Source organism: Erinaceus europaeus, chromosome 7 (assembly GCF_950295315.1).
Source record: "Erinaceus europaeus chromosome 7, mEriEur2.1, whole genome shotgun sequence".
Classification (NCBI taxonomy): Eukaryota; Metazoa; Chordata; class Mammalia; order Eulipotyphla; family Erinaceidae; genus Erinaceus; species Erinaceus europaeus.
Window position 1 is genome coordinate 34,565,443 of NC_080168.1, and position 15,957 is coordinate 34,581,399.

At 39.8% G+C, this 15,957-nt stretch overlaps 1 protein-coding gene across 7 annotated transcripts in view; it reads right to left on the reverse strand.

The window, feature by feature from the left end:
• SPATS2L (spermatogenesis associated serine rich 2 like) overlaps positions 1–15,957 on the reverse strand; it is a 233,839-nt gene that overhangs the window by 102,309 nt on the left and 115,573 nt on the right. For all 7 annotated transcript variants that reach the window (XM_060194186.1, XM_060194184.1, XM_060194188.1 and 4 more), the window contains one exon: positions 4,232–4,292. In XM_060194186.1, coding sequence (XP_060050169.1) covers positions 4,232–4,292 — 61 coding nt within the window. The remainder of the gene's footprint in view (positions 1–4,231; positions 4,293–15,957) is intronic.

The following is a 15,957-nucleotide window of genomic DNA, read 5'->3' on the forward strand; positions in this document are numbered from 1 at the left end:
AGACCTAACAGTTGTTATTATTCTTAATTTTCAGAACTGAAATGTCATTGCTCTGTGTGACAGATTGAGAAACAAACTAATCATAAGAAGGTCATAGGAGCTAATAACTAAAGGGAATACATGTACTAAAATGAATTAATGTAAGATTATAAATGATCCGGTTTTCAGTTGTTATGATTTATTCTTATTGAGTGGAGAAATCTATTAACCTTTTGATATAGGAAGAAGGGACTCACTAATTGAGCTAGCAAACTGCCACTTCCATTGTCATGTGGATTGGTAATATTTACAGCATAAACAGCACCCTCTCTCAAAATAATGCCAACACTCTGATAAGTTCCTGAAGTGGGATGGCAAAAACACTGTTTCTTATTAATCTTTATATTATATGCATTAGTGACACTGATCATGACAAATGGATGAACGTAGTGCCTGAGGTAGCACATGTAGCCTTCAGTGAGCTTCTGTGGCTTGTGTGCCAAGTGCTCAGGCCTCTTTCTTGTACCAGGGTGATGGCACCTATTCCCAAGTAAGAAGCTCTATCTTTGCCACTAGAACTACCACACTGGACTTTCCACTGACTGTATTTTGCAGGAATCAACTAAAACAACCATACTTTTCCTTCCTCTAGCCCGACTTTAGGGGCTCTTTTCAAATGGCAGTAGGGGCAGTCTTTTATCATCATGGTGGTGTCAGGCTATCTTCTTAGACTGGGAGCATTTGGTGTTATCATAGAGGGTGACACAGAGTCAAAACAACTATGAAGCCGTGACAGAAAAGAGACACACACCATTGCTATTGTTCACACAATGATTAAAGAGTTTTGCGTTCTGATAAAATATGAAACGCTATAAAGACAAAGGATAATATTCATCTCAATTTTACAGAGAGGGAGAGAGACAGAAAGAGAATGAGAGATCCTAGCACTGAGGCTTCCTTCCTTCAGGGTGGCAGAGGCAGGACTTGAACCTGGATCTCACACATGGCACAGAAGCACATGATCCAAGTGAGCTGTTTAGCTGGCCTAAAATTTGCATAAATTTTTTTAAAAAAATTATTATTTTTTTTTAATTTTGATTTTTTTTTTACCAGAGCACTGCTCTGCTCTGGCTTATGGTGCAGGGGACTAAACCTTGGACTTTGGAGCCTCAGGCATGAGAGTCTCTTTACATAACCATTACGCTATCTACCCTTCCCCTCAAACAAATTTTTTTTTTTAGTTTTTATTTATTTATTTATTCCCTTTTGTTGCCCTTGTTTTATTGTTATAGTTATTGATGTCATTGTTGTTGGATAGGACAGAGAGAAATGGAGAGAGGAAGGGAAGACAGAGAGGGGGAGAAAAGACACCTGCAGACCTGCTTCACTGCCTGTGAAGCGACTTCCCTGCAGGTAGGGAGCCAGGGGCTCGAACCGGGATCCTTACACTGGTCCTTTCGCTTTGCGCCACGTACGCTTAACCTGCTGTGCTATCACCTGACTCCCCTAGAAAAAATTTTAAGATAAGGCCCCAAAGCAACTGTACACTGGTGCCAGTTGATTTTGACCATGTCCCCAAAGACTTGCTTGGGATAGTGAATTTGTTCTGCTATGCTAAGGGTACGATACCCTGCTCAAAAATCACCTGGAAATGATTTATATAGAAAATTATATATAAATAATATACATATAATAATAGTGGAAAGAGGCTTTAGGGGAGCTGGGCAGTAGTGACCCCCACCTGCAGGGGGGTTGCAGGTCTGCAGGTGTCTATTTTCTCTCTCCCCTCTCTGTCTTCCCCTCCTCTCTCCATTTCTCTTTGTCCTATCCAACAACAATAACAGCTATGACAACAATACCAACTATAACAAGCGCAACGACAAGGGCAACAAAATGGGAAAAATGGCCTCCAGGAGCAGTGGATTCGTAGTGCAGGCACTGAGCCCTAGATCAGTGGAATTTGCATCCCTGATTCTCCACATTTCTCAGGCCTGACTTTGACTGGTGATTTGACCTAAAGTCTCAGTGGAACGTTAATATGAAGGCTCGCAAACACCTGTGGACAGTAGTGGGCTGTGGGAACAGCTCGCGTAGAGAGTGTGCTGCTTTGACGTGTGTGACTCAGGTTCCAGCTCAGCTCTCACTGCCCTGAAGGAAGCTTTGGTGCTATGGTCTCTCTCCCTGTTTCTTTTCCTCCTGCCTCTATGTCTCTGTCTATAATAAATACACAACAATCTCTACATATAGTAGTTGATAGAGCCTCTGACGGGGATCTTTGAAAAATGATCATACCAAATCACCCTCCTACTTAAAACCTTTCAGTGGGCTTCCTTTTACCCTTTGAACAAAGTCTTAACTCTTGATTTCAGATTCTGGATCTTTTAGGGGCACAAATAGCACTTGATAGTCTAGGGATGTCTAGCTAGCACCTCCTCAGAATATTTTAATATTTATAAGCTAAAATACAGATGACTGCAAAGGAAGCACTTTCACTGAAATAAAGTTAAAATAGTAATAAAAAACAAATTTAGACTACTGTAATACATGCTCTTCTCTGTCAATATCAAATTTCAAGATAACGGCAGGTCCTACTACTACAGTTATTTTGAAACTGTGATAAAAACATTTTAGCTTATCTTCAACACATGCAATTTGATATGAAGACATAATTTTAAGTTGTGAAAGTCTCAGCTACTATTGCTATGATGGCTGCTGTTTTTTTTTTTCCTTTTTGCCTACAATCATAATTGGAGAAAATTCTAGATTTCATTTAGATGTTAATGAAGATGAAAAGAAGCTGTTTTCCCCATCCAAGCTCAGGGCACCTGTGTTGCTGTAGGAGGTTGTCACGCAGGTGAAGAGTCAGTATTTTCCCAACTGGCTCTCACCTTACTCTGATTTCATTTTCCGTCAGCATCCTCTCTGTCTCCCACATTCTAGCAACACCAACCACCTGCTCTTCAAATGCTCCACTTCAGTCCACCTTAGGCAAAATCTGCCTTCCTTGTCTATCTTGAGTCCATCCATCACATTTTCTCACTGGGTTTCTTTCTTGTTGTCTTTACCTCTGCTCAAACACTGTCTTCCCCAAAGGACATCTAATTTTGGCATTGCCACCCCATTCTAAAGCAACTTCTTCCCCCACCACCCTGCTGCACTTCCTCGACTCAGTTATCACTATCTGACACGATGGTGTTCGTGTAGATGGTGTCATCTTCACTTCCCATTTCCTGTCCTAAAAAATCAAGCTCCACAGGAGCAAGAATGTCCTATTATGTCCCCTACTGTAGCCTCATAATCTAGAACATGCAAAGGGTTGGTGCAAAGGGTCCATTATGTCTTTTGCTAATGAAACAAAGATGGAGCTCTACGGATGTCAATTCTTTTATCTTTCACTCTGTGAAGTCACAAAGAGACAGAGGATAAACTCATGTGCACAAGCAGTTTACATTCTGGAACTGGCCCTGTTGCAGACAGGAAGGATTCGGGGTTTAACACTCTGTGCCCATGAACAAATCTTTTCCGGGGCCTCAGTTTCCATGATGTCTGATAAAAAGGACAGACAGATTTATGATCTGACCTATAATTTGTGAATATTAAGCAATAAACAAGGTAAGACATTATCTGTGGCAAGTGATGAATTATAATCATAACTGGGTGAAACTTTACTTATATTTACTTACTTTGCCACTATGAGTCCACTGGACCTGGCAGCCATTTTTCCCATTTTATCAGATAGGGCAGAGAGAATTTGAGAGTGGAGGGGAGATAGAGAGGGAGAAAGAAAGACAGATACCTGCAGTCCCAGTTCACTGCTCACCTCATGAAGTGCCTCCCCTGCAGTGAACACTCACTCCCTACTGCTGTGAGTGGGTCCACAGAGCTATCTCCCTCATGTTACACTTCGTCCTCATACTTAGTAAGTGATACATCAGTAGGAAACATGACCAAAGTCTGTATCTCTATATATTCCCATTGTAAGAGCTTTGAACCCACCTGAAAGGTTCAGAAATCTCAGCCTTCTTGGAGGAAGATCTGATTTCTAACTCCAAGTAACACTTAGGGATGGTTCTTGGAACTGACTAGCTAGAGAGAGGTTTAAGCATCTAAATACACTAGTACATGATCCATGCTTATCCCCCCCTGAAGGTGGGGGAACAAGGGCTTGAACTCTGGTCTTTGCACATGGTAATATGTGCACTCAACCTGGTCCACCACCACCCAGCCCCCCTGAGATCAACATAGAACTTACCTTTTCCTTGACATTCACATGAGTGTTTAGTTCAGCCATCTTGCTTCTAGTGAAGTAAGTCCTGTAGAAAGAGGGAGGAAAGGGTTAACCTTAAAGTTTTAAAACTGATTTCTCAATGTGTTATTTTTATATAACTTCCAAGATTGTCAACGATTTAATTCATAATAACCATAAGTACTGATTTAGCATGTAAAATTACTTTCAAGCTAAGTGCTGTTGGACTTATTTACGTTCCATGTTATAATACTGCTCAATGTCAATGTTAAGTATTTTATTCATTCTTATTATTAACATGAGAAATGACTAAAACAGATGGATATGTACCCAAACTGTGTCTCTTTCTATTCTGTAAAAGAAAGGAGGTCAAAAAGCAATGAAATGAAGAAAAGTGTCTCTATCTAAACACTGCTGTCACAATTGCAAAGCTTTTATCAGGCTGTATCTTATATAACACACATTTAGTACTTCTAGCATATATGTAAACATGCCAAGCAGTCCAGGAAGAAAAAGAGAAATGGTTTCAGGCTTAGTATGTATAAGAAACTATATATATACTTTTTATATTAAAATTTATATTTCATTTTTTAAATTTCTTTATTGGGGGATTAATGTTTTATATTTGACAGTAAATACAATAGTTTATACATGCATAACATTTCCCAGTTTTCCATATAACAATACAACCTCCACTAGGTCCTCTGTCATAATTTTTGGACCTGTATTCTCCCCCCCCACACACCCCAGAGTCTTTTACTTGGGTGCAATACACCAATTCCAGTTCAGGTAAAACTTTAAAAAATATTAATATAACTATTTTTTAAAAATAATTATTTTTCTTTATTAATTGTATGGAGACAGCCAGAAATTGAGAGGGTAGGGAGAGATAGGGAGAGAGACAGAGAGACACCTGCAGCACTGCTTCACCACTTGTCAAGCTTTCCCCCTGCAGGTGGGGACCGGGGCCTTGAACCTGGGTCCTTGAGCATTGTAACATGTGCACTCAACCAGGTGCACCAGCACCTGGCCCCTAAACTTGTTTTTTTCTTATTTATCATTCTATTATTAACATCCTTTCATATATATATATATATATATATATATATATATATATATATATATATATATTCTTCATTATATTTCTTTTCACAAAATACTGACATCTTATTTCATATCTACAAATTAAAGTTCAATCCACATTGATGCTGCAAATTCAACTTACTGCAAGTTTTATCAGAATATGTCTACTTAGTTTCTCTTTTTTTAAAATTTATTTTATTTATTTACTTATTCCCTTTTGTTGCCCTTGTTGTTTTATTGTTGTAGTTCTTGATGTCGTTGTTGTTGGATAGGACAGAGAGAAATGAAGAGAGGAGGGGAAGACAAGAGGGGGAGAGAAAGATAGACACCTGCAGACCTGCTTCACCCCTTGTGAAGTGACTCCCCTGCAGGTGGGGAGCCGGGGGTTTGAACCGGGATCCTTGTGCTGGTCCTTGTGCTTTGCGCCACGTGCGCTTAACCCGCTGCGCTACTGCCCGACTCTCCTTAGTTTCTCTTAAAAAAAAAAAAAGCACTGCAATTTAAAAAGCCAATAGTGTCTTAGGGATAAAGTACATGGAAATGGAGGAGATTATACTTAGTGAAGAAAATAGAGGAAGTGAGTAAAAACTACCAGATAGTTTATTTATGGAATACAGAGAAGAGAATTGAAATACTGATACATACATGCACTTACAAAAAGAAGACAGAAGTAGCCACATTGTCTCTAATACTTTGAGAGAACCAGGTGCTTATGGTCAGGGGTTGGGGACACAGAACTTTGGTGGTGAGTATGATGTGGAAATATTCCCCTGTAATCTTACAGTCTTGGAAATCATCATTTAAATTTCTAGTTTTAAAAAGCCAAAAAAAAAAAAAAGTTAAAAGGATACAACAAAAACCCATTTTTCTGCTTAATATTTTTTATCATCTAAGAACCACAAAAGATTCTTATACTATTTTTGGTTTCTGCTACAAAAAGGATATTTATGGTTGAGGCAATTGAGAAATAACTTGCAGGGGTTGTGTGGTGGTGCACTGGGTTAAGCACACATAATACGAAGTGCAAGGACCCGCGGAAGGATCCAGGTTCAAGCCTTCACTCCCCGCCTACAGGACAGTCACTTCACAAGTAATGAAGCAGGTCTGCAGGTGTGTCTATCTTTCTCTCCCTCACTCTATCTTCACCCCCATCTCAACTTCTCTCTGTCCTATCCAATAAAATGTAAAAAAATGGCCACCAGCAGCAGTGGATTTGTAGTGCAGGAACTAAGCCTCAGCTGGAAGCAAAAAGAAAAAAAAAAGAAATAACTTCCAAAAATTCTCTTATTTCACTCTACCATGTTCTTTTAAATCTAGGTCTTAAATGAAACATAAATTCAGACCATTGTATTTGGTTGATTTCATGATGAAAGTTCAGAATGGCGATCTTTAAAAAAATCATATCAGATAGTTTCCTGAGAGAGGGAGAAAGAGAGGTGTTATGGCATCACTTTAGTACATGTGGCCCTGGGGACTGAATAGGGAGCCTCAGGCATCCTAGTTCTGCACTCTACTAGTTGAGTAATTGCCCAAACAGTGGCAACACGTAATCTTAAATCTGTTAGCAGTCCAACTGGAATCCACATAGATATATGACTTATCTATCTATCTATCTATCTAAATTCACGGTAAACTGGCTCTTTCCCATATGCTGTACAGAGTGTCCATCCCCTCAGACACACCTCACCTCTAAACAGCTCCTCCAAATGCTAACTTCTACATCCTCCCAACTAGCACCTGGGAAAAAGCAAACGATACCTAAATGCTATTCTTATTCATTTCTGCCTCTGATAGGAGCAAGCCATAAACAGCAGGATTACTTCCTGATTATCTATAACTCTGGACAGAGATCACATATGAGGAACGAGAAGTAGTCAGGTGTTCTTGTGTGCACAAGGTGTAGGTAAAAAGTGAGACCTGGGATCAGTTGTCATAATGCCTGTAAGACGGTCTACAGTCATGATATTTAAAGATCTTTGAATGTATTATTTTCTTATCCAAACAAAAGCTTTGATATTTGTAAACATATACTATATATATGTGATTTTTTACTGATAGTGTATGTATGTGTGAGAGAAACAGGATGGGGGAAGAAGAGAGGACAGAATCAAGGTCGAGGTCATACCTATGAGACTAAGAAGGATTGAAGTCCAGTAAGCTGGACTTGATGGTTCTTGATAGGAAGGTCCTAAGAGTTGCAGACTCCTTTCATCAGAACAGCCTATTGGGAGTTGGGCAGTAGCGCAGTGGGTTAAGTGCACGTGGCGCAAAGCTCAAGGGCAGGCTTAAAGATAAAGGTTCGAGCCCTGGTTCCCCACCTGCATGATAGTCGTTTCACAAGCGGTGAAGCATGTCTGCAGGTGTCTTTTTTTTCTCTCCCCCTTTTTGTCTTCCCCTCTTCTCTCCATTTCTCTCTGTCCTATCCAACAACAACGACATCAATAACAACAACAATAATAACTACAACAATTAAAAAAACAAGGGTAACAAAAGGAAATAAATAAATATAAGTATTAAAAATTTTTTAAAAGAATAGCCTATTAAAGCTACATACTAGGAAAAAAAGGATATCCTACATATTAGTTAAATCTTTGGGACACATCTAAGCTTGCCATTATAGATGTATGAAATCTGACAGAAAAGTTTTGGCTTTGTTTTGCTTTGAAGTTTAGTATTTGGGTGTGCAGCATTTTTCAAGCCAGAGTGTTATAATTCACAGAATGATCAAGGAGGAATTCCACTGAGAATAGAACAGTTCTGGGATCTGAGAAAGTGGCAACACTGGAAGGCAGGCTGTTTTCATAGACTGAGATCACTCACACACACCACACACACAACACACACACCATACACACATCACACTTACAAACACACCATACACACAACACACACAATACACAACACACATACCTCCTTGATAATTAATGCCCTTTTTTCTTTGAATTGGAATTCCAATTCAAGAAAATATATTTTCTAGTAGTGTCAGTAAGATTATAAATATATATATATATATATTTTTCCATGGAATAAAAATGCTAGCTATGGGGGTACAATAGGTCTACTACAACTTCATCAAGTGCAAAGATAAGATAAACATAACTACAAGGAGTTGTTCTTTGCCTATTCTATCCTACCTTACCCTATCCTACCCTACCCTACCCTACCCTACCCTACCCTACCCTACCCTACCCTACCCTACCCTACCCTACCCTACTCAACTCTACTCTTTATTTTTCTTATATGGAGGACTACAGGCTGTACCTTCCAGGTAGATTCCAATGTCCGATCTACACCAGGACTTTCTGCTGGATGAAAGAGGAGCTGAAATATCAGCTCCAGTTACAGATGGAGGATTTTAGTCTAAACAGCATATAAATATGGCCAGGTAGATTCCAATGTCCGATCTACACCAGGACTTTCTGCTGGATGAAAGAGGAGCTGAAATATCAGCTCCAGTTACAGATGGAGGATTTTAGTCTAAACAGCATATAAATATGGCTTGCCATATCAGATCCTATAACTTAACTTTTTTTTTTTGGTATTATATTTATTTATTTGGGGTAGAGACATCCAGAAATTGAGAAGGAAGGGAATGATAGGGAGAGAGAGACATGTAGTACTGATTCACCTCTTGCAGTTTTCCCCGTGCATGTGGGAGCTGGGGGGTGGGGCTCAAACCCCAGTCCTTGAGCCTTGGACCATATACACTCAACCAGGTGTGCCACCACCCGGCCTGTACATAAGATTCTGAAGCGCTAGGTTCATATAATCCTACTGGGTTCGAATGACATGGACAAATGGAGGTAAGGTGTGGAACAGAAAAGGTTGGTCTTCAGTGTGTGTAGCACTTACTGTCAGTGCCAAATGGTGCCAGTGTTTCCCTGTTGAATATCCACCCCCAGGGAAGTTGCTAGTCCCTCCAGAACAGTCGCCAGGGCCAAGGCATCACTCGGGCTCATTAGTTTGCCTGAATTGACTCCCTCTCCCCTGTGACAATTAAACTATGCTGTGTCATACTCTTCTGAGATCCTGTTTTCTGCTCTGAACTATCTTTGAATAATCATTAACTAAACTGGAGTCTTAATTGCTTAACTTAAATAGTTATGGAGCTTGTCCTCCAGAAAACACCCAGAGTTCTACAGCTTGGAAAGCCCAGCCCTCTCAGCAGCAGGTCGATTAACTGAAGAAGCCCCTAATGCTGTGAGTGGGTCCACAGAGCTATCTCCCTCATGTTACACTTGGTCCTCATACTTAGTAAGTGATACATCACTAGGAGACATGACCGAAGTCTGTTATCTCTATATATTCCCATTGTAAGAGCTTTGAACCCACCTGAAAGGTTCAGAAATCTCAGCCTTCTTAGAGGAATATCTGATTTCTAATTCCAAGTAACACTTAAAGCTGGTTCTTGGAACTGACTAGCTAGAGAGAGGTTTAAGCAAATAAATACACTAATACATGATCCATGCTTATCAACTAATCACTACCAATTAAGAGGACCAGAAATACAAGTCCTGTTTGTAATGCAACATTTCAACTGCTTAGACAGTGTTTGATTTTTTTTCTTAAAATTATACTTTAGCTTTCAGTAATAACATTACAAACACTAAAAGCACTATATACATATATGTTTTTTCTCCTAAACACAGAAAATATTGACTGAAATTTTACTTATAAAATAACAAGTTAAGTGGGGGTAGACAGAACAGTGGTTATGCCAATAGACTCTTGTGCCTGAGGCTCCAAAGTCCTAGGTTCAATCCCCTGCACCACCACAAGCCAAGGCCGTGCACTGCTCTGGTAAAATAATAATAATAATAATAATAATAATAATAATAATAATATTTATTTTAAAATATTTATTCCCTTTTGTTACCCTTGTTGTTTTATTGTTGTAGTTATTATTGTTGTTGTTGTTGCTGTCATTGTTATTGGATAGGACAGAGAGAAATCGAAAGAGGAGGGGAAGATACAGAGAGGGAGAGAAAGATAAGCACCTGCAGACCTATTTCACCACCTATGAAGTGACTCCTCTGCAGGTGGGGAACCAGGGGCTCGAACTGGGATCCTTATGCTGGTCCTTGCGCTCTGAACCACCTGCGCTTTGACACCTGCACTTGACCCACTGTGCTATCGCCCAACTCCCAATAATAATTTTAAAATAACAGGTTACTCATCATAGCTAATGAAATTGAAATAGTTATCAAAAACCTTCCAAAAAATAAAAGTCCTGAACCAGATGGTTTTACAAATGAATTCTACAAAACTTTCAAAGAAGAACTAATACCTCTACTTTTAAAAGTCTCCCAGAAGATTGAAGACACTGGAATACTCCCTTCCAGCTTCTGTGAACCCAACATCACTTTGATAACAAAAGCAGACAGGGACACAACCAAAAAAGAAAACTACAGACCAATATCTCTGATGAACATAGATGCAAAAATATTGAACAAAATTCTAGCCAATCAGATACAGCAGTATATTAAAAAGATTGTTCATCATGACCAAGTGGGGTTTATCCCAGGCATGCAAGGTTGGTTTAATATACGTAAAGCAATCAATGTGATCCACCACATCAACAAAAGCAAGACCAAAGACCACATGGTCATATCAATAGTTGCAGAGAAAGCCTTTGACAAAATCCAACATCCCTTTATGATCAAAACACTACAAAAAATGGGAATAGATGGAAAATTCCTGAAGATCGTAGAGTCTATATATAGCAAACCTATAGCCAACATCATACTAAGTGGAGAAAAACTGGAACCATTTCCCCTCAGATCAGGTACTAGACAGGGCTGCCCACTATCACCATTACTATTCAATATAGTGTTGGAAGTTCTTGCCATAGCAATCAGGCAGGAGCAAGGAATTAAAGGGATACAGATTGGAAGAGAAGAAGTCAAACTCTCCCTATTTGCAGATGACATGATAATATACACAGAAAAACCTAAGGAATCCAGCAAGAAGCTTTTGGATATCACCAGGTAATACAGTAAGGTGTCAGGCTACAAAATTAACATTCAGAAGTTAGTGGCATCCCTCTATGCAAACACTAAGTTAGAAGAAATTGAAATCCAGAAATCAATTACTTTTACTATAGCAACAAAAACAATAAAATATCTAGGAGTAAACCTAACCAAAGAAGTGAAAGGCTTGTATACTGAAAATTATGAGTCACTACTCAAGGAAATTGAAAAAGACTCAAAGAAGTGGCAAGATATTCCATGTTCATGGGTTGGTAGAATTAACATCATCAAAATGAATATACTACCCAGAGCCATCTACAAATTTAATGCTATCCCCATCAAGATCCCAACCACATTTTTTAGGAGAATAGAACAAATGCTACAAATGTTTATCTGGAACCAGAAAAAACCTAGAATTGCCAAAACAATCTTGAGAAAAACGAACAGAACTGGAGGCATCACACTCCCAGATCTCAAATTGTATTATAGGGCTGTTGTTATCAAAACTGCTTGGTACTGGAACATGAAGAGACATACTTACTAGTGGAATAGAGTTGAGAGCCCAGAATAAAGTCCCCACACCTATGGACATCTAATCTTTGATAAAGAGGCTCAGACTATTAAATGGAGAAAGCAGAGTCTCTTCCACAAATGTGGTTGGAAAAAATGGGTTGAGCCATGCAGAAGAATGAAACTGAACCACTATATTTCACCAAATAAAAAGTGAACTCCAAGTGGATCAAGGACTTGGATGTTAGACCACAAACTATCAGATACTCAGAGGACAATATTGGCAGAACTCTATTCAGTGTAAATTTTAAAGACATCTTCAGTAAAACAAATCTAATTACAAAGAAGAGTAAGACAAGCATAAACCTATGGGACTACATAAAATTGAAAAGCTTCTGCACAGCTAAAGAAACTACTACCTAAACCGAGACCTCTCACAGAATGGGAGAAGATCTTTACATGCCATACATCAGACAAGAGGCTAATAACCAGAATATATAAAGAACTTGCAAATCTCAACAAGAAAACAACCCCATCCAAAAAATGGGGGGAGGACTTAGACAGAATATTCACCACAGAAGAGATCCAAAAGGATGAGAAACACATGAAAAAATGCTCAAGTCTCTGATTGTCAGAGAAATGCAAATAAAGACAACAATGAGATACCACTTCACTCCTGTGAGAATGTCATACATCAGAAAAGGTAACAGCAGCAAATGCTGGAGAGGGTGTGGGGTCAAAGAAACCCTCCTACACTGCTGGTGGGAATGTCAATTGGTCTAACCTCTGTGGTGAACAGTCTGGAGAATTCTCAGAAGGCTAGAAATGGACCTACCTATGACCCTGCAATTCCTCTCCTGGGGATATATCCTAAGGAACCCAACACACCCATCCAAAAAGATCTGTGTACACATATGTTCTTGGCAGCACAATTTGTAATAGCCAAAACCTGGAAGCAAACCAGGTGTCCAACAACAGATGAGTGGCTGAGCAAGTTGTGGTATATATATACAATGGAATACTACTCAGCTATAAAAAATGGTGACTTCACCGTTTTCAGCCAATCTTAGATGGACCTTGAAAAATTCATGTTAATTGAAATAAGTCAGAAACAGAAGGATGAATATGGGATGATCTCACTCTCAGGCAGAAGTTAAAAAACAAGATCAGAAAAGAAAACATAAGTAGAACCTGAACTGGAATTGGTGTATTGCACCAAAGTAAAAGACTGTGAGGTGGGTGGGTGGGGAGAATACAGGTTCAAGAAGGATGACGGAGGACCTAGTTTGGGTTGTATTGTTATATGGAAAACTGGAAAATATTATGCATGTACAAACTATTGTACCTACTGTTGAATGTAAAACATTAATTCCCCAATAAAAAATAAGAAAAGAAAAAAAGATAACTTTAAAAAATGCTGGAAAAAATAATAGGTTAATCTTTTAATTCTAGATGTATTTTCTTTTTCTTTTTTTTTTAAATTTTTTATTTAAGAAAGGATTAATGAACAAAAACATAAGGTAGGAGGGGTACAACTCCACACAATTCCCACCACCCAATCTCCATAACCCACCCCCTCCCATGATAGCTTTCCCATTCTCTAGCCCTCTGGGAGCATGGACCCAGGGTCGTTGAGGGTTGCAGAAGGTAGAAGGTCTGGCTTCTGTAATTGCTTCCCCGCTGAACATCAAAACTTATTAGTAAAAAGCTTGCAATCTCAAGTTCATCATTTATCACCAATATATTATACTCCCCTCCACCGAAAAATTAATAAACTATAAATATGATTGTTATCAATCATTTAATATGCAAAATTATATTAGACTGAAGTACTCAGAGATTTTAATATGAAATAATGATAGTCAGAAAAGTCTATTTGTTTTTAAGAAAGATATAATTCTTCATGAAAAATAAACCTGAATAGTACAAATTTCTGGCAAATATTTTGGTAACCTGGTAAATATTTTGAAGCATTTATATTGAATACAACTCAGAGGAGCTTGATATGCATGATAAACTAGTTAGTAGACAAAGTACAGAATTAAAAATGTATATGTACACATACATATATTTCCTATGCAGTCATGTAAAACAAAAAGTGTTCAAACACTGTATTGAATGATCAGATTGCTTCCTGACTTGATCTCCAGTTCGCTTTGTGTTCAGTTGTCTAAGCAGTAGCAGAGTTTCACTTTTGTTTCTCTGAAGGCCATTCCTACCCTTGGGTTCACTTTCATATTCTCAGGTATCACATCACTTTTCTTGAATTGGCCTGAGGAAGCCAGAAGCAATACTGATACACAAGAAGAATGTTAAAATGCAGATGCTAACACAATCTTTTTTTAACATTCAGGCAAAGTTTCTCCATGATTTATAGGAACATCAAACCCACATTGCAGAGTGGAGGCTGCTACATAGACTATCTCCGGAATTATCTTGAGAGCTTGTTTGGAAGTTCTAGCAGGACAGTGCAGCTACTCATATACCCTCCACCGAAGACTGGGTCTGTCTCTATTCAGGGAAGGCCATCCTCTTCTACCAAGGGCGCTGCTTTGGGAGGGACCCACGGAGTGGTGAGGTAGGAAGGGGACACCTGCCTAGCCAGCCAGATCAGTCGAATCAACCTTGGTGATCAATAGGGTGACAGATGTCGCAGCCAGATCGCCCTCACATCCTGACTTATCTTAAAGAAGCTGAAGGACAGAGAAGCATCAAGAGGTCCAACATAAAGTATAGGGAGGGAAAGGAGCACGTCGGTAGAGGCTACCGACCAACATGACTCTGACATCAGGGTCAACTGGGCAGCTTTCAGAAACAGATTTCTGAGTCCCTAATACCAAGTGATAATGGAGGAGAGGGGTGTTAAAGTTGGAAAATACTCAACTCCCCTGCAAATGGCTGGTGCGAAGCCAAATTTGAATGTGACTGGTCTGACCTAGAAGGTACTGGGAGGGCAAAATGCATCATGGCTTTAGATCTGATATAACAAAGAGTGTGAAGGGTTTCAGTTTGGATCAAGTGAGAGATAGCTCACTTGGTAGGGGGCATGCCTTGCCACACAAATGGGCCAGGTCAGAGTCCCTGAAACACAGGAGGGCTGCTGCAGAGGGGAGAGCTCTGGTGCTGCTGTGTTGCTCCTCTCCTATTCTTACCTCCCCTCCCCACACAGAACTCTCAAACTGAGAAGAAGAAAAAAAAAAAAGGCCCACAGTGGTGAAATTATATACCTGCCAGGTTCATAGAACATTTGCAACTGGGGAGTTGGGTGGTGGTGCACTGGGTTGAGTGCACATGTTACCATGTCCAAGGACCTGGGTTTGAGCCCCTACTCCCCAACTGCAGAGACAATGCTTCACAAGCAGTGAAGCAGGTCTGCAAGTATCTCTCTCCTTCCTTCTCCCTATTTCCCCTCCCCTCTCGATTTCTCTGTCCTGTGAAAACTAGATAGATAGATAGATAGATAGATAGATAATAAATAGGAAAAGGAAACAATGGCTGCCAGGATCAGTGAATTTGTAATGTGGGCACTGAGGCCCAGCAACAGCCCTGGTGGTAATAAAAAAAAAATGAAACAAAACAAAACAAACAAAAACAGTTGGGGCCAGGTAGTAGCTCACCCAGAGTACACACTATACCATGCATCTGGGCTTGGGTTCAAGTCCCCAGTCTCCACCTGCAAGGGGAAAGCTTCATGAATGATGGGGCAGTGTTGTATTTGTCTATCCTTCTCCCTGGCTCTTTCTCCCTTTCTCTCTCTTTTCTCACCAGCTATAACATAAAAAAGAAAGATAGAAAGGAAGGAAGGATGGAAGGATAGTAGAAAGGAAGGAAGGAAGGAAGGCAGGCAGGAAGGAAAGAAGAAAGGAAGGAAAGAAGGAATGAGGGAAAGAAGGAAAAAAAAAAACTGACCAGCAAGAATATTTTTTGGGGGGGGGCTGGGCGGTAGCACAGTAGGTAAAGTGCTGGTGGCCCAAAGGGCAAGGACTGGAGCAAGGATCTCGGTTCGAGTCCTGGCTCCCCACCTGAGGGGTCGCTTCACAAGCAGTGAAGCAGATCTGCATCCATCTTTCTCTCCCCCTCTGTCTTCCGTCCTCTGTCCTCTCTAGATTTCTCTCTGTCCTATCCAACAACAGCAATAACAACAACAATAATAACAACAAGGGCAACACA